General features: G+C 45.5%; 5 protein-coding genes across 22 annotated transcripts in view; 2 read left to right on the top strand and 3 right to left on the bottom strand.

Annotated features, from left to right (window-relative positions):
* The window catches only part of ALAD (aminolevulinate dehydratase), an 11,727-nt gene extending 10,895 nt beyond the window's left edge, over positions 1-832 (bottom strand). For 7 of the 18 annotated variants that reach the window (XM_023753233.1, XM_023753237.1, XM_023753239.1 and 4 more), the window contains exon 1: positions 639-821. The gene's annotated coding sequence lies outside the window, so the exon portion shown is untranslated. Of the gene's footprint in view, positions 1-361; positions 615-638 lie in introns of those variants that run through there. The other 11 variants (XM_023753228.1, XM_023753231.1, XM_023753230.1 and 8 more) reach the window with 9 other exon arrangements.
* BSPRY (B-box and SPRY domain containing) overlaps positions 1-1,222 on the top strand; it is a 33,204-nt gene extending 31,982 nt beyond the window's left edge. Inside the window, exon 6 of the mRNA XM_023753259.1 lies at positions 1,184-1,222. Coding sequence (XP_023609027.1) covers positions 1,184-1,207 — 24 coding nt within the window. The 3' untranslated portion in view covers positions 1,208-1,222. The remainder of the gene's footprint in view (positions 1-1,183) is intronic.
* Positions 1,223-6,831: 5,609 nt separating this feature from the next.
* Positions 6,832-9,557, bottom strand: POLE3 (DNA polymerase epsilon 3, accessory subunit). The gene is made up of 4 exons (XM_006087996.3): positions 9,333-9,557; positions 9,146-9,231; positions 8,663-8,781; positions 6,832-8,365 (listed from the first exon to the last, which is right to left on the bottom strand). Exons 1-4 carry the CDS (start codon positions 9,396-9,398, stop codon positions 8,193-8,195), a joined length of 444 nt encoding a protein of 147 aa, XP_006088058.1. The 5' UTR covers positions 9,399-9,557; the 3' UTR covers positions 6,832-8,192.
* Positions 9,558-9,900: 343 nt separating this feature from the next.
* Positions 9,901-25,508, top strand: CUNH9orf43 (chromosome unknown C9orf43 homolog). Its single transcript, XM_006087995.3, has 14 exons — positions 9,901-10,196; positions 11,914-12,113; positions 12,216-12,366; positions 15,080-15,158; positions 16,748-16,848; positions 18,830-18,893; positions 19,503-19,666; positions 20,527-20,674; positions 21,038-21,128; positions 21,398-21,468; positions 21,706-21,766; positions 22,983-23,062; positions 23,720-23,786; positions 23,999-25,508. The coding sequence occupies exons 1-14, from the start codon at positions 10,189-10,191 to the stop codon at positions 24,220-24,222; spliced, it is 1,509 nt and encodes a 502-aa protein (XP_006088057.2). The 5' UTR covers positions 9,901-10,188; the 3' UTR covers positions 24,223-25,508.
* Positions 25,509-26,147: 639 nt separating this feature from the next.
* LOC102436447 (olfactory receptor 5C1-like) overlaps positions 26,148-27,528 on the bottom strand; it is a 5,255-nt gene continuing 3,874 nt past the window's right edge. Inside the window, exon 2 of the mRNA XM_006088090.3 lies at positions 26,148-26,251. Coding sequence (XP_006088152.2) covers positions 26,148-26,251 — 104 coding nt within the window. The remainder of the gene's footprint in view (positions 26,252-27,528) is intronic.

The following is a 27,528-nucleotide window of genomic DNA, read 5'->3' as shown; positions in this document are numbered from 1 at the left end:
GGGCTAGAATTCAGGTCTCCAAGCAGCCCAGTTTTCAATGCTCGCTATTACCCCTTGATACTTTAAGTTCAGCAGAGTTGGGCTGTGGAGAACTCTGGGTGAAGGGGTGGGGGAGGGAAGCCGACCCGTGACTCTGGACCTGGATGCAGCTGGCAGCACGATAATAAAGTGTGTGGATTTGGGAGTCTGTTCTAGCTGTCACTTCCCAGCTGTGTGACTTCAGTTGCCTCATCTGGTAAATGCGGACTTGAATCGCCCTCAATGGGCTGTTGTAGAGACTCAATGGGCCAATGCACGTACGTACAAGCCTAGCACAAAACGGCTGATATAGTTCCACCATCCTCCCACATCGGCGATGTACCTCGCGCTCTGCACTGAGAGAGTCTGCTCCAGGGGTGTCCAAGGGAGGAAACCCCAAGGACTGGACACGTGCCCTCCAGGACTATGGCCCCACGGAGACCCTACTCCGGCTGCAGCCGGGCAATCTACCTCTAAGAGCCCAAATACCGGCCCCAAAGGACGGATCCCCGGCTGCGCTGCCAGCGCTCCAGGCGCACAGCACACTGTGGGTCTAGGGACGCGGTGCCACAGCCTCCGCCTCCGCCTCCGCCATCTCCCCGCGTCCGGCCCCCGCTTACCTTACCTCCTCGGAGCTGCGAGCCTACGCTCCAGCCACCGCTCCCTCGCTCTAATCTAGTCTCTCCCGGTGCACGAGGGGCGGGCTGCTTCCCGGAAGCGGCGGCCAATTCACACCCCGCCCCGCCAGCGTGCAGGCCACACCCCCGGGGGCTCTGGGCTGGATGGAGGGCTGACCAGCTTCAGCCCCGCGAGGGGCGGGCGGGCTCGCCAACCCTCCGGCACATCCGATTGGCTCGGCCTCGGGGCTCACGTGCGTGTGTGAGGCGGGACCAGCGCGCGGGCGGGGATCGGCGCCGGGGAGGCTGCGGGGCAGCGCGGGGGAGGCTGCGGGGTCCCGGCGAGTGAACCTTTCTTTCTCCGGAGCCGTGACAGCCCCGAGGGTCTCTTTGCAGTCCTCGTCTTCCCAATGTACAGCACACTTGGCGCTGGTTAATTATTTGTTGACATAGTGCGACGTCAAGGATATTAAAACAACACCGTGATGCCCAACGCAATTGCTAAGTTCGTTTTTGCGGACTGAGCATTTGAAAGTCTTTTATTTCAGCACCAGCCGCCTTCCAAGTTTTAAGAGAAAATGTAATCCATCGTAGTTGCCGAGGATCTACTCTGTGCCGTGGCTTGGGAGATGTGATTTGAATGACATGGGCACTTGAGGCCTCAGGATGAGTACAATGGGAGATCTGACCAAAGGTGTGTGGGGGCGGGGTGGGGGGAGTTGGGACAGAGTACGTGCAGGGCGGAAGGAATCTAGTGAGGCTTTGTGGGCTTGGGTGAAGTGGTGGTCGGGACCAATACCCTAGCAAAGGAATGCTTTTTTTTTTTTTTTAATAAAAAATGTTTTATTGATTTTTTACAGAGAGGAAGGGAGAGGGATAGAGAGTTAGGAACATCGATCAGCTGCCTCCTGCACACTCCCCACTGGGGATGTGCCCACAAGCAAGGTACATGCCCTTGACCGGAATCGAACCCGGGACCCTTGAGTCCGCAGGCCGATGCTCTATCCACTGAGCCAAACCGGGTAGGGAAAAGGAATGCTTTTATAAAGGTGAATCAGGGGTCATGGAAAAGCTAACTTTGAATCGTGAAGATGCCAGTCAATTGTACTACACTTACACTCAAATTTTGCTTCTCATAATCTGTAACCCAAACTGTTTTATATAATCTGTAACCCAAACCTGTTTTATACTTCAAGCTAAAGAGGTAGAGAGGCTTAATGCTAAGGAACTAGGACATCATTTAGTTCCTAGCTACTAGAGTTCTGATTTGTGTTCAAATAAGGAAGGTGGTAGAAAGGAATGAGGAAGAGTGAAGAAATAAAATGGAATCAGTGTGGTCAAGCTGCTAAATTATTAAAATCAAGTAGGCGGAGACATAGGGAAACGATTCTATTCTTGCTAACTAGCCTGGGAACGTAAACTTTTTAGTTGTACATCCATGCCTGGATATACATGACCTCCACAGATAACCATCTGAGCAACTCAGTTAATAAACCAGACCTGGAAGATTACCATCTTGGATCAACCCAGAGGCTAAGAATGCAGAACTGACTCTTTAAAAAAATGTGCTTTTTACTCAAAAACTCTTAAGCTTTATAAAAAAATTGATTGGGGGGTGGGGGGTGTAGTAGATAGATAGATAGATAGATAGATAGATATCCTTTGCGGGGCCCGACTTAACTAGAAACCTGGGTATGTGCCCCAGGGCAAAACTCAGTATTGTGTTAGTTGTGTTTCAGGTTTGCAAACCTAGATAGACACTTGAATAAAAATTTATTTTAGCAAAGCCTCCTGATTCATTTGTGTCCAGTTGACAGGAAGTAATGTGTGTGTTTTTTTGTATGTGTGCATTAGAGTCAGAAACAGTACCATACATTTTATATTCACTTATCTGATTTTGACAACAGTTATTATCCTCATTTTACAAATTGGGAAAACAGTTTCCAGGGAGATTAAAAAATTTGCCCCACCACACACAGCTTACTAAACATACTCAACTCATAGAGATATTACTGCTCCCCCCCCCCCTTAATTTAGACCCCCTGCCCAACATTTCTTTCATGACACCTGTTTCAACTCTGAGTTTGATAACTAAAAATAATTAGGACCATCTACCTTACCTCTAGGAGCCCAAACAGTGTGAAAATTTTAAAATGTTGCTGTTTGGTGTTATCTATTTTTTACCATGTGTCTCTTTTTTTTTTTTTTTGACTGGAAGACCTATTCCCACCCCCACCCTCTGCAAATTTTACCTTAATCTTTCACTCTGATCTATAAAAAAGTATTGTGAATGCAACAATATGAATAAATCTTAAACATAATATTGAACAGAAGTAGTCAAACAGGAGTACATATTATGATTTCGTTTATATGAAATACAAACCCAGGCAAAATTAATCTGTGCTGTTGTAAGTCAGTATAGCTATTACTACTGGGGAGATAGAGAATGACTGGGAGACCAAAGGGGCTTTTTTTTAGGGTGCTGGTCATTGCCGGAAGCCGGTCCATCCTTGCTGCTTGACACAGTCGCTGCAGGAAAGAAACATCTGCACAGCATATGTTTCAAGGGACCTGGCATATATAGCATATTGTTCTTAATATGTTTGCTCTCCTTAGCGCCATGTGTTTTAACCAAGGTCACCTCTCCGAGAAAGGTTGTTTCCCCAGGTGGGGATTTTTCCCTGAGGTTAGGGAGGGGATACAACCCCTTAACTAAGTGCCAGGCGGGTAGTTAATCACTTTAACTACAAACAATCATGCTTAAGCTACATAATCTTTACTCCCTGGAATGGAGATAAGAAATGCCCTAACCTTTGCAATAGAAATTGACAGGATTAAAATCAACTGGTATAGCCAAAACCGGTTTGGCTCAGTGGATAGAGCATCGGCCTGCGGACTGAAGGGTCCCAGGTTCGATTCCAGTCAAGGGCATGTACCTTAGTTGCGGGCACATCCCCAGTAGGGGGTGTGCAGGAGGCAGCTGGTCGGTGTTTCTCATTCATTGATGTTTCTAACTCTCTATCCCTCTCCCTTCCTCTCTGTCAAAAATCAATAAAATATATTTAAAAAAAAATAAAATAAAATCAACTGGTATAAATTCAGATGTAACAAGACAATAAACATCAGATCCTAACCAGAACTTGGCTGGAGATCCGGACCAGAACTTTGGCTGGAGATCCTGGCTAGAGGACCTGGCTAGGTTGCTGATCAACTGAAGGCTGTCTCCGTGTCATTCCTTCTTCGCTGTCTCCGTCCAGACCTTTGTTGTTTATTGATCTAAGTATGTTACATGGATGTGTTCAATTTGTGAAAATTCATCAACCTCTAAATTTATCTGCATCTTTTAGTATGTATAATTTTTTTAAAAAGTAACCCGCCCCCCCTTAACTATTGTGCTTCCTAGGTAGGTACATGGCATTGTGCTAAGTGCTGTGAAGACCATTGAAGAAATAGAGATTAGTGGTTGCCAAGGACTGGGAGAGGGAAATATGGGGAGTAACTGCTTGATTGGTAAGGGTTTTTATTTTGGATTGATGAAAATGTTTTGGAACTAGATAAAAGTGGTTGCACAACATTGTAAATCTGCTGAATGCCACTGAATTGCTCATTTTAAAATGGTTAATTTTATGTTCTGTGAATTTCAATTTAAAAAAAAATTGGTGCCCTGGTCAGTGTGGCTCAGTTGGTTAGAGTGTCATCCTGTGCATGGAAGGGTTGAGGGTTCAATGCCCAGTCAGGGCACATACCCAGGTTGCAGGTTCAATCCCTGGTTGGGGTGAGTATGGGAGGCAACTGATTAACGTGTCTTTCTCACATTAATGTTTTTCTCTCTCTTCCTTCCTCTAAAATCAATTAAAAACAAAACAAAGCCTATATCCCCAGGTGAGGATTAAAAAAATAAATTGGTTCACCAAAATGCTATGTGGTATTTTGGTTTGGATCCTGGAACAGAAAAAGAATGTTAGTGGAAAAACAGATGAAATACAAACTAGTTTGGCCAATTTAATTGGACCTCTCTATACTCTGCAATTTTTCTGTAAATAAAAAAATAGACTAGGCTGCAAAAGTAATTTTGCATGGGTAAGGATGGTAACCCACTCACCCTCCAAATCCAGATTAGAATCTCTAGGCATGAAGGGCTGTGGTTAAAAAAAAGAAGAAAAAAAAAGAGAGTCCGGTTTGTCATGGCTCAGTGGTTGAGGGTAGACCTATGAACCAGGAAGTCGAATTTCAATTCCCAGTTGGGGTACATGTCTGGGGATTGTGGGCTTGATCCCCAGTGTGGGGCAGAAGGTAGCCAATCAATGGTTCTCTCATCACTGATGTTTCTATCATTCTCCCTTTCACTTCCTCTCTGAAATCAATATATATATATATATATATATACACACACATATATATATATGTGTGTGTGTGTGTGTGTGTGTATATATATATCCTATATAATAAAAGGGTAATATGCAAATTGACCCTAACAGCAGAATGACTGGGAATGACTGGTCACTATGACACACTGACCACCAGGGGGCAGATGCTCAATGCAGGAGCTGTCCCCTGGTGCTCAGCCACAAGCCAGGCTGCCAGCTGCCAGCACAGCAGTGGTGGCGGGAGCCTCTCCCACCTATCCAGCAACACTAAGGATGTCCAACTGCAGCTTAGGTCTGCTCCCTGCTGGTAAGTGGACATCCCCCAAAGGCTCCCGGGCTGCCAGAGGGATGTCTGACTGCCAGCTTGGGCCCGATCCCCCAGGGAGCGGGCCTAAGCCAGCAGGTGGATATCCTCCGAGGGGTCCCAGACTGCGAGAGAGCACAGGCCCAGCTGAGGGACCCTGCCCCGAGTGCACAAATTATTGTGCACCAGGCCTCTAGTATATATATATAAAGAGAAACATTACCTTAGCCTAGTAAGGAATCTTCAAAATCCAGATACCAATACAGGAATGATAGAGATGAGAAAAACTGATGGATTACCTCAAGTATTCTTCCCACTTCTTAAATTCTAGTTTTAAGTCATAGTCCCTACTCTCAGGAAACATGACTTTTCTTAAGATAAGTTTGGTAAGAACTAAAGCCATGTGGAAGTGGGGTTCTTCTGGGGATTCATTTTTGACTGTGGCCTTCTGTTGGAGTAGAAGTAAGTTAGAATAGATGGTAAGGTGAGCCTTCCTTAAGCAGGCTATGAAATAACATTTCAGTATGGATTTAATAGGAAACATCAAGTGACTATAATAGCAATGTTCTAGGAAGATCCACTTGGCAAGCAGTATACAGGGGAAGCTGAGACGAGGCAGGAAACTGAACTCAAAGGAAGTCACAGGAGTCCAGATGGGACTTGAGGTCTTTGCCAAGTGGTGCTCATGGGAATTAATAAATGATATTTCTGCTGTGGGGAAGGGAAAAAAACCACACTGGATCTAATGACTTTTGGGGTTGTATTTTTGTGAAATGTTATTTATAAATTCATGATTTGAGAAAGCTATGTAGATTAGGTAATACAACACCAGACACACAGCACTCAATAAACATTTTGGAGTTGTTAAGCATCTATTATGTAAAGCAGTGGTTTCCAATCTCTTTTTGGCCATGCCCCACCTAAGCATCTCTAAATCCTGATGCCCGCCCCCTCCATGACATATAATTCTTATTATTCAAAAAGTGAACTCCTATTCACGTAGAGAAAGCCTAAAAGGCCATTCACTTGGTCTAAACAAGCTTCCAAAGAACATGGCATCCATGAAAGAGAAAGTAAAAGAATAACTGAAGTATTATTGTTAAAAAAATAGTAACATGAAGTGATATAAAAAATAGCAAATAAAGTTTCAAAACAAGAGAGAACTGAAATGCACAAATGTCACAATATATATTTATATACTGTATATGAGGCCCCTAGAACCATAAGAAATGCAAAGAAGTCACTGTTCATAACTCATTCTCGAACTGCCCCCCTGTGGGGCACATGCCCCCACGTTGGAACCACTGATGTAAAGGGTGTCAGCAGAGCCATGAAAGCTCTTGCGGTGGCTGAAGAGCAGCTCCCTGGCCTGCGAACGAGCAGCATCTGCTGGTCGTCCAAGGCAATGAACGATCCCATATTTACAAAGGTCTGGCCCAGTCCACAGCCCCAAAACTGTGTAAGGCCTGATCAGGAGGTATTCCCCAAAAGCATGCTACAAACAGGCAGGATGAAACAGGAGTCATCACATTTAACAAGAGAGCTCTTTATTTGTACAAAGCCTTATAATTTTCTCAACATTCTTCTCTCATTTATCAACAAATTTTTCACTGAATTAATTTAACAAATTAACAGTGTCAAACTACACTTCACTACCTGTCAGCTGCCTTAGAGACAAGCAAAAAAGTGCTTGGAGCACTAAATGGAAAGAGAGAAAAAACTCCCCAAACTTAAGAAAGGCCAACAGAGGTACTTCAGAAGCAGTTAAAAGCAGGGTGGGAGGAGGGCAAGACAGGGGAGGGAGAGGATTAGATTCCTGAGCACCATCAGATTTCCTTTACGTTTCACAGAGGTTTACAAAACCATTTTTAAAAGACATGAGATTAAAAAAAAAAAAGAAAACACACACACAAAAGATACGAGATTAGGTTATCCAAGTTTCTGGACTGGCAGAGGGAGAAAATGGGGATGGGGAGCAGAGGAGAGGCAGGAAGTGAGACGCACAGAAGGAGAAAGTTGTGCCTAGAAATAAAGTTTGGAACTTGTCATGAATTGGAAGATCGAAAAGCCGTAGTCACAAGTCTGGGACACAGACTACAAGAGAAAGCCTGGGATTTTATACCTCCCAGGAGGTGACAACAGATTCTAAAGCTGTGCAGTGGCAGACAGGGAGGTGTTTTGTAAGAGCGAGACACTGGCATACCTGCTTGACTACGTCCACGCTGTCCTGAGGACTTAACAAGCCTATGTGCGGAGAGCAGCCCCTAACAGGTCAGATGCCGACAGGCAATACAGAAGGGCCCCAAGCCAAGTGGGTTGGTAGAAACCAAAATTAACGTTACTGTCAAGTGAAGAGACCACAGATTTCATTGTTCTTCCACGGCCTTTTGGCAGTTTCCTAAAACTAAGCCGCTTTGATCACTGTAATGAGTCAGTATTGCCAAATACTGTACAAACAGGCTGACCACGATCTAAGCCCCCGTTTTTCCTGAGCCTGGAGGGCCTCCTGTGACCTGGAACACAGCAGGGGGCATGGAAGTTCCTATTTTTGGTGGGGGTGGGAGGGAACCGGGAATCAAAAACTGCCTAATCATATACACAAGCAAATGAGATCATAGTGGCTGATTGAATGGTCAGTTCGGAGCCCCTCTTGTCCAAAAAAAGCCATAACCTTCAGACCGGTGAAGCAAAACAGGACTCTGCTCCTCAGATGCTCCGAGTCTGGCAGGCGCAGGTTTTGCTAACTTCTGGCCAGATTTCATGTTTGATCTTCTGGGCTCTTCGGCCTAAGACTGCTCTGCCCGGGAGGGAGGGAAAGGCGCCCCAGAGCCCCAGACTGCAGTTCAGAGTGGCCCCTTCCAAGGGCCGGCTCCTCACCCTGTTCATTCAGTTGTCCACTTCCTCCTCCTCATTCTGCTCGTCTTCCTCCAGCCTTTCCTCCTCTTCGTCATTGTCCTCCTCCCGGCTCTTGTCTTGCTCTTCTGAATCCGTTTTTCTGTCCTTGTCCTTCTTCTTCTGCTCCGAGGCCTCCTTTTTGCCTCTCTGCTCCCTCCTGTAAGCTGCGGGGGGGAGGAAGGCGGGGGTTAGGAGGCAGGGCTGAGCCACGCGGACCGGGACCGCGGCAGCTCATTCCACCGGGAAGGTGTAGCTGGGAAAGCCGGGCGCAGGGGAAACACAACCCGCCGGGAACCACAGAACAGACCTCGGGCGGCGGCGCCCACGGACCCGTGTCTGCATCCCATCCCTCGCCTGCCTACTGGACGTGAAGGGACCCATGCGGAGAAAGACACAGGACCAGGGGGGCAGGTCACGCAGGACAAGCATCTACTGGCTGAGAAAAGAGAAAAGGTCATCACCTTCCAGAGCTTCCTTTAACGGCGCCACGAACCGCTGAAACTCCATCTCCTCCATGGCCGAGAGCACATCACTGGCATTCAGGGTCTTGCGTTTCCCTTTCATCGCGAAGTTGTTGGCACTGACACGTGGACAGAAGAAAGAGGGGGGGCCGTCAGACCCTCTCTCGCCGACTGTGGGTGCGGAAGAAGGGGCACCCGGGGGTGGGATGGGAACGCCCACATCTTAGAGGCAGGGGGGTTTGTGATAAGGTAACTCTCCCCCCCGCCCCAGCCCCCCAATCCCACTTCCCTGTAAAACAGGGCTAAAGCCAAGTTATTCTGCTGTTTCATCATTTGCAAACATTGGGTGAGGGATGTGAACCTTCCTCCACGAGGAAGTTACTGGGGTGGTGGGTTCCGAGCCACGAACTCCGAGGGGGGTCCTCCCGGCGCCTCCCTCAGGCCACAGTCCCAGCGAAGTTCCGGCGAGCCCGCCCGCCTCACCAGGATGTGGCGTACAGCACGAAGACGCTGGCGGCGCGGGAGATGGCGCTCCGGGCCTCCTTGGAGATGTTGACGCCGTCCGGGAGCTGTGAGAAGGGCGGGGGTGAGCCCAGCCGCCGGCCCAGGTCCGGCTTCCCCCGCGGCCCGCTCGCCCGCCCCCGGCCCGTCCGCCAGCCTAGCTGCTCACCGCCTCCTTGATGATCCTAGTGATCACGGCATTGGGCAGGTTCAGGTCCTCGGGCCGCTCCGCCATGGCCGCCGCCGGGGCCGGACCTGCGCCTCACTCAGGCCTCCTCTTCAGGCAGCTTCAGCGTCCGGACTTCCCGCGTCGCCACGGTCTGACCCAAGGAGGCTTCCGTCCCGGCCCACGTTGCCGGTGGTGTCCCATACTGCCCCGCGCGCTAGGGCCTCCTCCGCCACCAGCCCCGCCTCCGCCTCCAGTGGCCGGAGCGCCCGACGTTCCACGCCGCGATGGTTTCGGCCCTCCTGGGCTCCCGTTCGGCCCCCACCGACACCCGGTGCCCTTTCCCGAGCTCGTCAGTCTGCTTTACGTCACCACCACGTCTGGAGCTTTCGCACCACATTAAGTTGGGCTCGCTGGGGCTTCCGTTTCTTTCCCACAGTGCTGTGCGCTGCTGCCCGGCGAGGCGTGGCGCGTTGCCTGGGGAACGAAGAAGGCGACGGAGGCGGCGAGGCGGGGCCTGGTGGGAGGGGCCTGCAGACCGCCTTCTGGCCCCGCTCAGACCGACGTCTGCCCCGAGGGCTTCGGCCTCCTGGCCGTGCCGTCTGCTGGGATTCCTCGCATCCGCGGCCCCCCGAGGCCGGATTCTCCCACTTCCCCTTTTCAGAACGAAGCGGGGAATCCTTTTTCAGCTCTCACCGGAGCTGATGTCTGTCCTTAATAATTGCACCCCCTTCCTCCCAGCTTGGTAATAGTATTCAGGATAACTGTTACCTAGAATTTTCGAGCGCACGTTACTTTGCCCGCATAAGCGCCAATGCCATAGAGATGGGCATGAACAGAGGTCGGGACTCCATTCGGGATGGCCAGGTAATGAAAGGGCGGCGAGCCGATTGTCAGAATAAGGCAACGTCACGCTGTCATTCAAAAACAAACCCTCTTAAAATTGTATATGTATTTTTTAGTTCATAAAATGGTCGTCGAGCATCTTTCCCAGTCAAAAACATCACCACAGCTTTACGGGGGCTTTTTAAGTGGCATCATATTACGTACCTAGAAATTATCCTCGCTGCCACTCAGTACTAATGCTGCTTTTTGAAACGTTTCACGTCACCCTGTGGTTTTCCTGCTTTTGATAATGAGTTCAGAGAAATATTTCTCTATTATGAGAAAAGCTACAGCAATTTGAGGATAAGAAAGCAAATGAAACGGCTTCAATGATAAACTGTAGGGTCTGGTGGGAAAACTCCACTTGGATGGAACAGACTTGGTTTCAAGATGTCAGGAGATGCTCAGCTTCAGTCAATGGCTGTCCTGTTAGAATTGGCCTGCGTTGTCAGATATTTTGATCTCTAAAACTAGAGGCCCCATGCATGAAAATTCGTGCAAGAATAGGCCTTCCTTCCCCCAGCTGCTGGCACTGGCTTCCCTCTGGCACCTGTGACCCAGGCTGGCTTCCCTCCTCCGGCCACCTGCAGGCACCCAGACCTGGGCTGGCTTCCCTCGGCTCCGGCTTTGTCAGGAAGGACCTCCAGAATGACATCTGGTCTAATTAGCATATTACCTTTTTATTACTATAGATGAGCCCGAAATCTGGACATTACAGACTATTTCCATTTAAAATAATGGCTCAAAGTACAGGCTAAACAAAACAAGTTATAGGCCAGGTGCAATCTTCGGCCAATATTTTGCTATCTTTGGTCTAAAAAGGGACTTATTTTGTTACTACTGTTCTCCATGCTTATACCAGGTTCCCTCACATATTTGGTCGTCAATGAATGTGTTGAATGAAAGAGTCTCCTTACAAAATTATTATGGATCAAGTGGTGGTGATTGCATAAGACATTTCTAGAGAGAGATGAAAATATTCATTGAGCACCTGTTATATTACCACACGTAAAAGTACATTTTCTCATTTAATGCTTCTACAGTCCTACTGAGGGATTTACCCTCCCCTACTTTATATGAGGAAACAGGCTAAAAGAGATTAAATCACTTGCCCCAGACCTTAACAGACAGTAAATGAAAAGCCAATGGCCCCTGACGCAAGTTTAAGTTTACTGATACGCTGTTTGAGCAAACCCATTAGCTGCCTGTCTGAGAATTGGAGCATATTGGAAAATGAAGCATGTCTTCCAAAGTTTTGAGCCACCTTGAGCCACCTAAAGCACTTCTGTATCTGTATTTGTAATTTGATAAGGCTATATTTTACCTAGTGATTAATAAAGGGGAAAAGGGAAGGATGCTGATGTTTATTCTGAACTCTCTGCCAGGCCTTTTACAATCCATTAACTAATTTTTGTAATGACCCTGTGAAATAGGCTTGTCCTCATTTTGCAGATGAGGAAATGAAGCTCGGATTAATCCATCTTTTAATAGTGAATTAGGAGACCTTCTGAAGTCAGCCTGCTCCCAAACTCTTGCTACTTGACTTCACACTATATATTTTCCTACTCATTGTTACCCAAGTCTTATTCTATGACCACCATTTACCTATAAGAGTTCAGTAGACACATTTGATGCGTTGAGTCCAAATTAAGATCTGGCTCGTATATAATACTCACTAATTATGTGGTTGTTTCTCCAGAGGGCAAGAAAGCTGCAAGGTTGACTTTTATCCTAAACCACTTATAACTATGGACTTGCCAGATGAGAGCCAGTGGGATGAAACCACTTGCAACTTGGCTGCTTGTCAGCACCCGCAATGCTGGGCTACTATCCGCCGCATCGAGAGGGGCCACCCTCGAATCCTGGGCTCATCCTACAAAACTCCTCTGGATGTTAACGGTGAATTAGTCAGCCCGTCTCCTCCCTTACAAGATCTTTGAACTATTTCTCTCTGGCTCCCTTCTAACATGTCACATGTTTTCATCTTGTTTGCTTTCTCAGACAAACTCCCCGTGCTCACCATTGTAAACCTCTCAGATTCCTGCTTCCAGGCCAGGAGGCGTCCTCATGGTCATTTACCAGGACTTACCTTCACTAAACCTCACTCTTTATTGTCTCAGCGTTCAAAGTTTGACTCCAAATTTCAAGGCAGGTAAATTATCATGGAATACACCTTTAAGAGCTTGCTATCTCAAAATTCTGGGTTGACTTCCTTTGCCCGTGTAGAAGATTTTGAGAAAGCTGGGTTTAAAATAAAAACCCCAATTCAGATAAAGAAGTGGTAAATAGGCAGTAGCAAACAAAAACACACATATATATATATATATATATATATATATATATGTATATATATAATTTCAGAGAGGAAGGGAGAGGGAGGGAGAGATAGAGACATCAATGATGAGAGAGAATCATTGACTGGCTGCCTCCTGCATGTCCCACACTGAGAATCGAGCCCACAACCTGGGCATGTGCCCTGACTGGGAATTGAACCTCGATTGGTTCATAAGTCGACACTTAACCACTGAGCAACGCCAGCTAGGAAAAAACAAAGCATGCTTATTTGTGGTCTAGGAATTTGTTAAAAAGGGCAGTTTGCTAGGGTGCCATACATACAGAGTACCACAGACTGAGTGGCTTACACAACAGAAATTTATCTTCTCAACATTCTAGACTAGAGGCTAGGAGTTCAAGATTAAGGCGTTAGCAGAGCTGCTTTCTTCTAATCCCTTTCTCCTTGGCTGTGGATGGCCATCTTCTCCCTATGTTTTAACATGGTCTTCCCTCTGCGTGTGTCTGTGTCCTAATATCCTCTTCCTAGAAGCACAGCAGTCATACTGGATGCGGGCCCACCTATATCGCCTCATTTTACCTTAATTATCCTTTTAAAGGCCCTGTCTCCAAATACAGTCAAAATCTGAGGTAGAAATTAATTTTGGGAGACACAGTTCAGCCCATATCAGGGAATATCTCATTAACTTCTGTGGGTCATCAGAAGACTGTTCACACGTACTTTTCTTTCTTATCTTTTATTTTTAGGTATGACATTATAAGCTCCTGAAGGAAGAAGCAGTGGCTTTTCCTTATGAATATCTTACCAAGTTTAGGTACTTAAATAGTGCTCGCTGATATATGAAGCTAAGGGAAAGGCATCTGGAAAACTTAGATTTTTAAAATGTGAAGACCCTGTTGCCTGGAATCAAAGCACTGGTGCCCTTGCAGTGATTTCTTGTCTCCTGTTTGATTTAAGCAGCTCTTGATTTTTCTTAGGCTAAAGACAGTATAGAAAAGGATAGGGCTACTTTCAGGTTCTCTAGGACTCAAACCCTGGGAAAACAGCAGCTTCTCCCAGTCAAGGCAAAGCCTGTGGCATCATTTGCTTAGTCACTCATTAAAGTTCACAGATATATCATAGTGGGGTCCACTTTCCTGGGCACCGGGGACATAGTGTTTGAATAGATAAGGGCCTTCAGCCTAGTTGAGGAGGCAAAGAACCATTGATTGTGACGCATGTGGTAAAAAGAGTGCCCCCTAGGTGAGTGGAAGCACACACGAAAGACGCCTAACCCAGGGCACTGCCCTCTGAAATTAGAGCAGTTTAGTGAAGTGGGGGGTTTTAGTTGGAAGGAGGACAGGAAGAGAGTTCTAGACTACAGAAATAGCACATGGAAAATCCAGAAGGCAAGAGGAAATCTAGGTATCAGGAAAAAAATTCAGTGTGTTTGGAACATAGAGCAGAAATGGGAGATGGCCAATGGGGGAGTGGGAGTAAAAGGCAGGGGCCTGCATTATGTAGGACTTTATAGGTCAGGCGAAGGAGTTGGGTCTTTATCTTATATTTTATATTTACTCGTTTATACGTTTAACGTTAAAAAATAAAGTAGCAAGTGATATGAAAATGTAAGAGGATAGTATCTTTTTGTTGTATAAAATATAGATGACATAAAATTTACCACTTTAACTATTTTTTTATATATATTTTATTGATTTTTTTACAGAGAGGAAGGAAGAGGAATAGAGAGTTAGAAACATCGATGAGAGAGAAACATCGATCAGCTGCCTCCTGCACACCTCCTACTGGGGATGTGCCCGCAACCAAGGTACATGCCCTTGACCGGAATTGAACCTGGGACTTTTCAGTCTGCAGGCTGACGCTCTATCCACTGAGCCAAACCGGTTAGGGCCACTTTAAGTATTTTTAAATGTACAATTCAGTAGAATTAAGTACATTCACTATACTGTACAACCATCACCACTATCCATTTCTAGAACTTTTTCATCATCTCAGACAGGAAATCTGTACTTATTTCCTCCTCCCTCCAGCTCCTGATAATCTGTATTATATTTTCTGTCTATGAATTTACCTATTCTAGGTACCTCATATAAGTGGAATCATACAATATTTGTCCTTTTGTGTCTGGCTTATTCATCTAGCAAAATGTTTTCAAGGTTCATCTGTGTTATAGCATATATCAAAATTTCATTCCTTTAAAAAATATTCTTTTGTGTATATGTACCACATTTTATTTATTTGACATGTTTTTGGACATACATAGGTATTTAATAAACTTTATTAATGATGATGTAACTACATATAGCTGGAGAGAGAGGAGCATAGGCTAAGCATTCAGTTTGATCCAACAAATAGTTGTAAAGTGTTTGCAATGTTCAATGTCTGTTTGGGAGTGGCTCCAAGGAAAAACAAACAAAACTTAAGGAGATGGCGAGATCCTACGTTTATTCAGTAAGTATTCAGCCCAAGGCTTTCTATACCTAAGAAGAAGGCTTTTCCTCATAGCATTCATTTTATCAGCCCAAGAAGTCTTTTGTGTCTCTGTCTCATGTTCATAAACTCTCATTTTCAGGCCTCGCAAGGATTTACCTGACAAAGATTTGATCATCTATACTAATAGATCTCCCAAAGGAAGTCACAAATTGGAAAAGGTACTTCCTCTGCATCTTTCTTCACTAATGAGAATACAATATTTGCCTTTATTTTGCATTGTTCCTTGGCATGACTGCAATAATGATGATGATGATAACTATCTAACGTTGGGCCCTTACTATATACTAGGCTCTGTGCTAATGGCTTTACATGCTATACTGTTTTCAGAAATCCCAGATACAAGTGGGTTTGATTTGTGGCAGTTGGGCATAGGTGATAATTTTGTCTTTATCCTACATAGAATGTGTTTAGCTACTAAGTAAACACTGTCATCTCATAATACAAGGATATTAGGGTGCTGGAATGGCAAACCTAAATTGGGCCTTAAGATCATCTACTCTGATGCCTTTCAAACATTTTTAGCTATTACCTATAGAAAGAAATACATTTTACAACAAAAACATCATGGAACAATCCTTACCCTCGAGAAGGGTGATGCACTCTGATATCCTCTGTCCTATTCTATTTCATCTTTAAACAGTGTAGGCTGCAATTCACTCAAGTTTGATTAGATGACCTATGAATTAGTTGCAATTACAGTTTGAAGAATATTACTATGGCCTATTTTATACATTTTACAGTTGAGGAAACTGAGACCCAGATAGGAAGTGATTTGCTAAAGCACGCTAGTTAGGGACAGAACTAAATTAGAGTTTAGGAAGAGAATCCCTTTTACTTATCTACAATAAGAGAGATTTGCTATTCTTTGCAGTCCTAGTTATGCCCCTCCCCCCTTTTTTATGAGATACTTCACTTTTCACTGTCATGTGGTGGAGAATGTAAGGAACTAAGAGAGGGGGGATAGGTTTGAATGGATGAATGAACAAAGCACTTACCTCTTTGACCACTTCAGAACAATAGGGTTAGATTAAATTAGTTTTAAATTAATTGTTTGAATAGATAATACACATATATGGTTCCAAATCCAAAGGGCAGAAAAGGGTTTACAGTACAAAGAAGTGTCCCCTGTTCCCCTGAGTCAATCAGTTCATTTTCATGGGGACAACCTTACTTTGAACCACCCCTTCTTCCTACTAGGGATATGGACTAGATGACTTACGAGGCTTCCTTGAGCATCATCAGTGTTCTAGTATCTTAAGTAGCTAAATGTGAAAAGAGTTAGGACTTTCACTGTTGTGTGGTTGCCTATATTAGTAGACGGGCTGTAGAAGTAGGACACTTGCTGTGTCTCTGTCAGTTCCCTCCCTGCTCCCACATTGTATTGTAATATCCCCAGAGGACATAAGTCTTTGGAGCGGAATGGCCAGAATGAGTAGTGTTTCTTTAGGGAAGCCCCTAGGTACCCTCCTATAGGATGGGGTTGGGAGTTGTTAAATGCCACCCTCATGTCACAGGGAAGCAGGGGACACTATTCATTTATAAATGTGCACTCTTCCAGTACCTGTACTGATACCTGGTTTCTTGGAGTATTATAAAGATGTTTTTGGGGTTGGAGCACTGTATTTATTATCTTGTGAACCACTGTACCCTTTTGGTTAGTAAGATAATTTGGTCCTTGGTCTTATACAGAGTACCAACAGGAGCTGGTATCTTCAAACCATACATAGGCTTTATATTTTTCTCTTAGCTTCCAGTGCTAAATTTGAATGAGACACAAATTCCTCACCCTCAAGGTGTTAGCAATATGGTTGTAGTCTGGATCCCAAAAGAACCAGGGGCGTCTGTGAGGTGAGTGTCATGTCTAGAACTTGGGGGTCTTCAGCTCTTACATTCTACAAAGCCCTGCTGTTCTCTGCAGGCCTCCTTCCTGTGATCTTCTTTTTAGCAACCCCCATGCAAGTAGCAGGAGGCCAAGCAGAGAAGGGCATAGTCTCTTACATCTGCCTCTTGCTATACTGAAATTCTGTTTTAATGCAATTTGAGATTCATGTCCTGGGATTTCTCTACATCAAATTCTAGGTGGCAGTAAATAGCATACAAGATAGGGCCCAATGTATTTGTGAGGTTTGATTAAGAAACAAACGCTTGCCCTGGTCAGTGGGATTCAGTTGGTTGGAACATTGTCCCATACATGAAAAGATGGTGTTTTCAATTCCCAATCAGGGTCCATACCCAGGTTGCAGGTTTGATCCCAGGTTGGGGCACATACAGAAGGCAACCAATCGATGTTTCTCTCTCACATCAGTGTTTTTCTCTCCTCTCTTCTCCTCCCTCCCCTTCCCCTCCCATCTCCCCCTCTCCTCTCCAAAATTAATGAAAAGCATATCCTCAGGTGAGGATTAAAAAAAAAAAAAGAAACAAATTCTTTCTGAGCATTACTTATTCTTATAGCCATCAGCAACTAGTGAAAAAGTTTACAGTGAAGCACATGAATCTTTGGTCTCAACTTCAAGGCCTAGCATATAGAACTTGTGTACAAAGCAGAGCGTGACAAAGATTACTTGGAAAAGGCCTTGAAGCCTTGCTAATATTTAAACCTTTGGAAGAAAGTGGTCTTTCTTTCATGACTGTTGAGGCTTTCAGATTCTTGTTAAGTGATCGTTTAGAGATGATAAAACTTAAGAATTTCTTTTCATTTCATTTTCTTTTTTAAAAAATTGATCCTGTAAATGCTTCTTTTTTTTTAATATATTTTATTGATTTTTTACAGAGAGGAAGGGAGAGAGATAGATAGTTAGAAACATCGATGAGAGAGAAACATCGATCAGCTGCCTCCTGCACATCTCCCACTGGGGATGTGCCCGCAACCCAGGTACATGCCCTTGACTGGAATCGAACCTGGGACCTTTCGGTCCGCAGGCCGACACTCTATCCACTGAGCCAAACCGGTTTCGGCGTAAATGCTTCTTTACATGTGCATTCTTTGTGTGTGTGTATATATATGGTGTAAACCAGCAGTTCTCAACCTGTGGGTCGCGACCCCTGAAAATACATCCTGCATATCAGATATTTACATTACGATTCATAACAGTAGCAAAATTATAGTTATGAAGTAGCAATGAAAATAATTTTATAGTTGGGGGTCACTACAACATGAGGAACTGTATTAAAGGGCATTAGGAAGGTTGAGAACCACTGTCACTGTAAACAAATAAAAAAACCTAAGGGCTCATTTCCTTTCATATAAAAGAAGCCCAGATATAGGTGGGCCAGAGCTAGTATGTCAGGTCCATGAGGTAATCAGAAACCAGAGTTCCTTCTAGCTTTCTGGGTCATCATCCTCATCCATGGCTTCCATCTTCTAAGATGCTGCATGGGGGATTTTAAGGTCTACGTGACTGCTAGGGATCCAGTCATCATCTCCATGTTTCAGGTAAAAAGGAGGAGGAAGACAAGAGCAAAAATACTTGAGTACCTCCTCATGCTAAGCAGTGAGAATTTAGTGGAGAACCAGATAGATTTGGTCCCTGTCCTTCTGCAGTCTTATGGGATGGGCATTCAGACATTATAAACATCACCAACTCTGGGCATATAATTGCTAATTGGATTAATGCTGTAAAAGTAAATAACTAGATTGTGTGAGAGAATGGTGGGGAACCTAATTTAGATGTGAGGGTGGAGGTATTTTTTTTAGCAGTTTCTGGGCTCCTAATGGCCATCTTTGAATACTGAGTAGACTATAGAAATATTTATCATCATCATTCACAAATATCCTTGGTGCTCTTGTTTAAGATGTCTACAAATAAGTTTTGGTTATTCTTATTTCAAGTCCAGCTGAGCAGTATGTTGCTCCCAGCCAGGATGGGAAGAAGAAAAGAAAGACATCTACAGTGGTAAGTGTGAAGTTTTGGCTAAAGCTTTATGATATTACTCTGAAGAGTTCATTTTCTTTCAGATATCTTCCCCCTTCCCCTGTTCTCTCTTTAAATGAATAAAAATTTGTAAAAGAAACCCTTAAGAAATAACTACCAAATCATTTTGTATTCAGAGACTCATTTCCCAAACCTCCTCTCTGTAGGAAGGTGGAGAGTACCTTGAAGAGATGTTAGGGGGAACTGCTGGGTATTCAGGGGCCTAGGAGTTACAATGGGTCTGGGCTTGCACTTCTAATTCTACCATTTATTAGGTAAAGGTGGCCTTGAAGAGTCAGACCTAGAAGGTTGCTATGTCCATGAGAAGAACGCCTTGGTCCATTTTGTTCAATTAAGAACCCTGGCCCTAGCCCTGTGCCTGCGCATAGTTTGCCAATAAATATTTGTTCGGTTTGTTCAGTGAATAAGTGAATAACCTCGTAGTGCAGACTGGGGAGGGGTTGCTGCTGGACCAGGCCTGCTAACAAGGCGTTTCATGTGCCGGGTTGTGTTGGGGGCTGGGAGGTGGGTGGGAAGGAGTGGCCCTGACGAGAGTGCTTCAGGGAGCTCTTTCCATGGTCTCTCCTCCAGTCCTCCGTGGTTCTCTCGGGAAAGCAGGACAGAGAAACAAAGCTGAGCACTCCAGGGATGCTTGTGCCTCCCCCATCCCCAGTACGCTTTTTTGAGCAACTAAGTCCAGAATTCCTACCTTTCTTGAACCAATTTGACACGTTACCTCAGGATCTCCTGAACGAGTAAGTATGATGTGAGCCTGTGGGAGAGCCCGAGCGCCTGCCTGCTGTTTGAAGCTGTGAAGGGTCTAAGCCAGGGGTCCTCAAACTACGGCCCGCGGGCCACATGCAAATACAAATATTGTATTTGTTCCCGTTTTGTTTTTTTACTTCAAAATAAGATATGTGCAGTGTGCATAGGAATTTGTTCATCGTTTTTTTTAAACTATAGTCCGGCCCTCCAACGGTCTGAGGGACAGTGAACTGGCCCCCTGTTTAAGAAGTTTGAGGACCCCTGGTCTAAGCCGTGTGCTCTTTCTGAGTAGGGAGGGGGGAAACCGTCAGCCTACTTGTTCACTGCGTCCTTAGACTTCCCGGGATGCGGTGGTGACAGCACTCGCCACCATTTATCCAGTGCTTACCGTCTGCCAGGCCCTGTGCTAAGCAAGCACATTACATATGTTCTCATTGAACCCCCACTGGAGGTAGACCCAGTTACTCTTCTCTTTTTGTAGACGAGTTATGGATAAATGGGAGGCAGGATGGAAAACTTACCGGCTCTGTGAATTTTTTGTACTTTATTTAGCCTCTTTAAGCTTCGTTTTCCTCATTTGCAAAATGGGGACAATAACAGTTGTCCTTAGGGTGTTGTGAAGATGCACTGGTATAGGCACACGAGCCTGACCAGCTGTAAACACTTCATCCATATAGCTGTAATGGTCATAGCCGCTTCGGAAAGCTGTTAGTGAATGAGTACCTGTGGGTACAGACCATTCAGACCCAATTGACATTTCTTCAAATTTGGAGCCCTTTTCATGTTTCACCTCAGCCACACTCTCCAGAAAAGCTGTTGCTGATGGCCTGGCTGTCTCTGTGCCCTTCAGTCTTTTGTTAGATGAAGGGAAAAGGTCGCCTTGTCTGGAGACGAAGACACAATTGGCCACGAGGAAAAAGAACCCTCTGAAAAAGAGCCGGCCCGAGAGCGCCATTTCTGCCCAGATGTTTTTATCTGTGCACCGCCTCACCCTGCAAGTAAGAGTTGGGGAGCCTCAGAGCAAGATGTCTACATGCCAATCCAAACGCATCCATCTGCAAGGCGGGAACAGTTGACTTTCGTTTTCTGCTTTCTCTTCTATCCTTCCACTCTGGACCCACACCGCACAGAAGGAAGGGCTGGGCTCTATGTAGGTGAAAACAAATGTATGGGGAGGGGTCTGAGAAGAGCAATGGTCTCTGTTTCTTCTGCACTTCGTTTCCTGTACCTTTCTCCTCTCCAGAGCCCCTGGCACAATGTTGCACACACCAGGTTCTCAAAAACTGCATGATGATTAGACAGATACATGAATTTGGGGGATCCATTTGGGGAAAGACCTATGTTTTCCTTTTTCTCTCCAGAGACCATCATTGAAATATCCTGCACATTTGAAGAAATTGTATTATAACCTGAACATAGAAGATAGGCTTTCTAGTGCTGCCAGATCTCCAGGTACCATTCCTCCTCAGCCCACAATTCTCATACTTGTTCTTGGGCCAAATTCAGTTATGTTTGTGGCCAGTCATACAGGGTCACATGTAGAACTCAGGAAACGGCAATTTCAAGAAGCAGCCACCACCACCACCACCACCACCCCGGCCTTGGCTTGGTCCTGACCAGGGAGAGAGAGTCGCCATTGTAAAGCAGGGCACAGCAAGCAGCCCAGGGGGAGGTGGGAGCTATCAGGGAGAAGAGCATTGTGCGGGTTCTCTGTCCTCCAGGTCTTCGGAAGCAGCAGCAGAAGCAGCAGCAGAGGAAGTTGAAGACACCTATGAAGGAACCGAAGAAACCGGTAGAGTGGCAGTGGGGGGACACCTTGGACTTGCTGGGACTGCGATTCGTGGGTGCAGCCTGGAACGGACAGGGATGGATGAGAGGCGGGATTCTCCCTGTTCTCTGTCTGGTTGTAGAACTTTGTAGATACAAAGTTCCTGTTTGGGTGTGGATATTAACTTCCTTCTTTTAGACTTTTTTTGAAATGCTTTCTTCACTTCTAAAAGTTCTAATTCAGTCCTCATGTGGATTTCAGGAGGCTAAAAAGAAATCCAAGAAAGATCCAGGGAGCCAGAGCACTTCGCGTAAATCTTTAGGTACTGTGGGTTGTGACCCACGCTATGGTAAGGAGAATATGGGTTGAGAGTGACAGATCCCAGGATAAAGCCGAGGGCAGGAAAAGCTGACTGTGTTTGTCATTTGGGAACCTGCCTATGGATTGGCTATCACCCTTCCATCAAATATTCACTAAGCAAGCAAACTGGGCCAGGTGTCTGCTTCCCATGGGATTTGAGAGAGGGCCGTGAGCATGAGTCAGAGCCATCTCTCAGGTCCTGCTTTAGAAAAGGCAGAGTGGTGTGAGGATGAGCAAGCCCACGTTACTGGAGAGAGGACCTCTGCGGGTCAACTGGTTGATGAAGCAGGGATCTGGGGCCCCTCACTGAAGCCCCAAGAGAGTTCTAAGGAAGCAGAGTCCAGGGCCCTCTGCTTCCTCTGCCACAAGTTAGTCTCTGCAGCCTCAGGTTGAGACCAACATATTATCTAACCCCCCCCTTGCCCCCCCGCAGGAGGCAGTTAGCAGATTCTTGACAGGCGGTCTTTCTCCTCTAGTGTTCATGCTGGTGATAGAATGTGTATCTCATCTTTTTTGGATTTCTTATGTCTGAGCTGAAAGATATACTTACCTGTCCCTCTGACATTTCTCAGCTTGAGTGCAGAATGGGAGGAAAAGAGGGAGGAAGAATCCCCCTAAACCTGGACGCTACCAACTGTAATGCGAAAATAATTGTTTAACCATTAGAATTCACTCTCCAACCTGGGGCACTGGGAGGGCTCAGGCGAGGTGTTCACTGGAAGAATCAAGGCATTTCAGGACTCGCTGGGGATAAAGCTGATGCAAAAGACTTGTGGAACTAGAGCTTTTTGGGGGGTGGGGTTTCATTTTCAAAAGCCAATATGGGTACATTAGGTATGGTGCAAGGTCAGAGGAGTATTCATAAACGGAAAAGGTAGAGCTAGGGATTCCTGCTGCTGTGCTGTGCAGATAGCTGCCCCTTAGGTTTCTTGGAGGAATCCTGGGTCTTTTGACACTCACTTTACCTTAATCTCTACTTTTGTAATAGCTGTGGGCAGTCACAGGTGAGCAGAATCACAGCTAGAACTCAGGAAGCCTAACTCCCTTTTAGCTGCCTCTGAGGTCCTGTCTTGTCCTGGACAGGGAGTCACTTGTAGACTAGGGGTCCAACTAGAGGCCCAATAATAGGATATGAAATACAAATAAGAAGAGAAATGAGCTGTCTTTGTGGTCACTAGGTCACAGAACTCTACCGGGCGGGGAAAGTGACAACAATCAGCAGCTGCAGATGGAGAAGAATGGGCCCATCTTGAAACAGGTGAGTGTCTGAGCGCTCTTCTGCTAGGACCCGGGTTTAAGTTATCTGCTGTTTAACAAACCACCCCAAAGCTGAAACCTTAGTCGTCTGTTATTTCTCATGATTCTGTGGGTTGACTGGATAGTTTGTGTCGTCTTGCTTGATGTCACTCATGGAGCCACATTCAGCCGGAGGCTGGGCTGGGACTGTTGGCCAAATTGCCTTGGTTCTCTAATGAATTCTCTACATGTATCTAGTTTGGGCTCCTTGACAGCATCATAATCTCATGCGAGCACTTGCTTAAGGGATGGGCCTGGAACTGGATTGGTGTCATAGTGCCACATTTTATTGAAGTCAAAAAATCACAAGTCTAGCCCAGATTCAAGAGGAGAGGAAATCGACTCCCTCTCTTGATGGAAGGAATGGGAGGAATTGTGGCAGCCACCTTTGGAGGCAATCTCCCCTTAGCTGACAACTGGGAATGGGTAAAAGTAGGTTCTGGCTTCATCTGGTTAGTCTGGAGGTCAAAGAACATGTGATGCAAGCTTCTCTAGTCTCAGGAGGTGGGATTTTGTCCTGTCTTAGATGTTAATTTTTCTAAGAAAAGCCTCATTTAGAAAAAAATCATTTGTTTCCTAAAGTTTCAGGTTTCCTTATACTTACTCCAATGAATTTCAGGATTCCACAGAGAGACCACAGATGGGCAATGCTGAGAACGACCTGGATTCCTTCTCCAGTAAGCAGAGTGAGTTACTAGCGTGGAGGAACCTTAGGAAGTGTCTGAGGGCAGGGAGAGCTGAACCTGTGTTGACCAGGATGGTTCACATCCTGGATGACACAGTTCTCATCCTTCAGAAGGGTCCCGAAGACACCCAAGTCCTTCTTTTTCTGTCCTCCATTTGTCACAGCTAATTGGGAGAAGGCTACAGATACAATTAATGGCTGGTCTTCTTTTAGATCCTGAGTTATCCAAGACAGAATCCACTAACAAGGACTTCGGTCCTCAGATGGAGGAAGTGCCAGTAGCCCACGAGGAGCCCTCCAAGGACCTTTCATCCAGCATATCTAGAGCAAGTTGGAATCCTGAGCTCCAAGTAATGAGGATTTCTCAGGCTGCTGAGTATGAGGCTGAGGAGAACCAACTCCCTGGGTTGCAGAATAAAGTATCTCCGGAGACATAGGTGGAAGGCGTCACTGGGGCAGCCTTATTCCACAGCAGGATGCTAAGAGATCGTAGGACTGTGACCTTGGACACAGGGCTGAAAGGAGTGGGGACTTTTTCCTGGGGCCTTTACCAGGGCCTGGGCTTAGGGATTCTGTGTTCTTCATTTACCTTTACTTGCCTCTAAGATAAGTGAGGAAGAAAGAGCGTCACTCCTTTTAAACTTGGATTGTTTCTCTTCCATTAGGACCAGAATAATTTCATAAACATAGTTGCTGCTTAATCAAAAGACACATTCTCTGTTTCTGGGATGGGGAGAAATATTTCTTGGTACTTTTTCTGGGTCACTTTATCTCCTCTCGGAAGCTCTGAAAGATTTCCAGTTGTAGGAAGAGTTTGACCTGAGGGAACCACTGCTGTGCCCCTAGTTTTCCCTGTCAGTCTCTGGAAATGGTTCCTTTTGAGGATGGCATCCACGAAATTATCCAATAATATTTGTTGTGTTATGTGTAATATTCCTATGTACTAGTATGTGTACAGGACTCCAATTAACCAGAAAGAGTCTGAAAGCTCCAGTTTCTAAGTTACTGAATCTGCAGGAACGTTTCCCTGATACTCATAAAAACTCAGAATTTCAGAGTTTCAGGATTGCTTCAACTTGATTTTTGCAAAGAGGTTTTTCATATTTTTGTCCTTAAACTTTTTTTTTTGTCCTTAAACTTTTTAATATGGAAACATTTCTAGGAGTTTGAAAAGAAAACCAATTGACTCTCGCCTTTGAAGGCAAGTGTTGCAATAGCGCACTGTTGTGGACATTCTGAGAATAGCAACCTAGTAAGGGAGGAGTTGCTATAGTGTTAACTCCTAAGGATCAAGGCACCTTGTTTCAATGCCTCCATTTTTTTTTTTCTGTCTGGGTCTCATTGCAGAAATCTTGGACAATTCTCCAACAGGGGTTCTTAAAAGGAGAGGGGTTTTAAGACACCGATTTGCTGAAGGCTATGCTGAGGCCATCCCTACAGGGGAATAATTTCCTAATTTCTTTCCATGTTCTTCTCTATTAAAAATATAAATGCCCTCCCTACTATAGTATCTTCCTTTTCTGCCTCCATTGGGTAAGAAGAATCCTCTGACTTTGGCTCCCTGTAGAACATCTTTTCTGAAATTCCCAATTGTGCTCCACCTTCCAGGAGGGAAAGAGGATCAAGGTGAGTGGGTAGGATGCATGGGGGAAGCCTGCTTATAAAATGGCTTTTGGAAACTGGACCTGCTCTGACCCGTGTCTAAATTGGTTCCAATAAACATTCAAATTCCCTGAGCTGTTTTCTGGACATTTCTATGTAATCACAAACACATCCATGTGGGCATGCAAACCTGTGCAGCCTCAAGCTGGTCTCTGCAAATACACAGGCACGAGCAATCAAATACGGGAATGTGGACCCAGTACCAGCATTCACCCCTAAGTAGGCAGACAGCATAACCATAGACCCACAGACCCAGATCATCACACACACAATCAGATGGCCAACTGCGAACAAAATATCCCTGAGGTCAGAGGGTGACAATCATTCACCATGTTCAAGGAAGCTCACAGCACTATGACAGCTACTGCGACCTGTCATGCACATTCATGCTTTCAGTGACCACATAGGCTGTTAAACACTCTCCCCATGCTAATTCATGCAAACTAGTCATGCCCGATCCCCTCACTGGTCACAACATCACATCTTTGTGCAAAGCCTTGGGGGCCCACAGCCTTGCACCTTTACGCACATGGCTACCCTCACATAGGCTCATGATGGATCACAGCAAAGAAGTGCCACCCTAGAGGGAGGCACACCCGTATGCACACAATCCTACCCCCTCAAAGGCATCATTGTACACACAATCACAGCCTCACACAAACAGCACACGCTCTCACACTCACACGTATGACTCCTGCTCTCAGTCAGACACAGGAAGACAGATCTGCAGACTCTCCAAGTGTATTCGGTGGCCTTTCCACATCACAGAAGGTGACAGCAGCAGGGGGCAGGTGTAGCCTGTCACTGGAGGGTCCAAGGAAGGAGTTATTGGCCACACTTACAGGTTTGAGGACCTGGGGAGCACCTTACCTTCTGTGCAGAGGCAACATCCCCCTTCCCCTGGCCCTCACCCCTGGGGCAGGAGGCAGCTGGGCTGTTATCTTCCTCTCTAGGGCCCAATTTGATGGGGGAGAGGGTGGTTGGTGCTGCTTACAACTCAGGGGACATTTAAGAGACCAATGCATGGTGAGGCTGTTGCTCCTCAAGTCTTGTGAAGTCGAGAGTGAGTGTCAGACTGACTCCTTGTGAAGTCTAGAGTGAGTGTCAGGCTTAACCCTAGTCAGTGGTTCCCGACCTTTTTTTGGCCATGCCCCACCTAAGCATCTCTAAAATCCTAATGCCCACCCCCCATGACATATTATTATTATTCAGAAAGTGAACTATTCATATAGAGGAAGCCTAAAAGGCCATTCACTTGGTCTAAAACAAGCTTCCAAAGAACATGGCATCCATGAAAGAGAAAAATAAAAGGATGAAAGGACAGTTGAAGAAATCACCAAGAAATTGTTAAAAAATAATAATATGAAGTGATATGAAAAATTAGCAAATCAAGTTTCAAAACTATAATAGAGAACTGAAATGCATAAATATGTCACTATATATTTATATACTGTATATGAGGCCCCTAGAACCATAAGAAATGCAAAAAATTCACTGTTAATAACTCATTCTCGAATTGCCCCCCTTAAAAATCAAATTGCTCCCCATGTGGGGCATGTGCCCCATGTTGGGAACCACTGCCCTAGGTAGAGGGACTGGAGCCCAGGGTCTATAGCAGTAGCTTCTGGGGCCAACACTCCTGTCCCTCAGCTTTTGCTGACTTTAGGAAGTGTAGGAATGTGGGAGGGATTGTGCCTCTGGTGACAGTGGCAATATGTATGACTGTGACTGTGTCTGTGACTGTGACTGTGTGTGACTGTGCCTGTTTGTCAAATTGTATTCTTGGTGTAGAGAGAGTGATCATGTCACTACAACCAAATATATCCATGAGCTTGAGCAAGTGTCCACGTGTGCAGCTGTGTCTGTATGGGTGGCTGTCCCTATGACAGTATTTCTCTGTGCATGAGTGTTTCTGACAGAGGACTGGGTCTGTGTGTGTGTGTGGGGGGGTGTTGCTGTGTGTGCACTGTGGCATAAGGGAATGTGCCTGTGTGTAGCATTATGAGTGGGAACCGCTTTGCCTGACAGTGTCAGAACCAGCATGAAAGGCTGATTTTGAACATATGAACTTCCTTTTTTTC

The sequence above is a fragment of the Myotis lucifugus genome, unplaced genomic scaffold (genome assembly GCF_000147115.1).
Source record: "Myotis lucifugus unplaced genomic scaffold, Myoluc2.0 scaffold_43, whole genome shotgun sequence".
NCBI classification, from domain to species: domain Eukaryota; kingdom Metazoa; phylum Chordata; class Mammalia; order Chiroptera; family Vespertilionidae; genus Myotis; species Myotis lucifugus.
The sequence above is the reverse complement of the archived record's forward strand: the minus strand, read 5'-3'. Positions and strand labels throughout refer to the sequence as shown.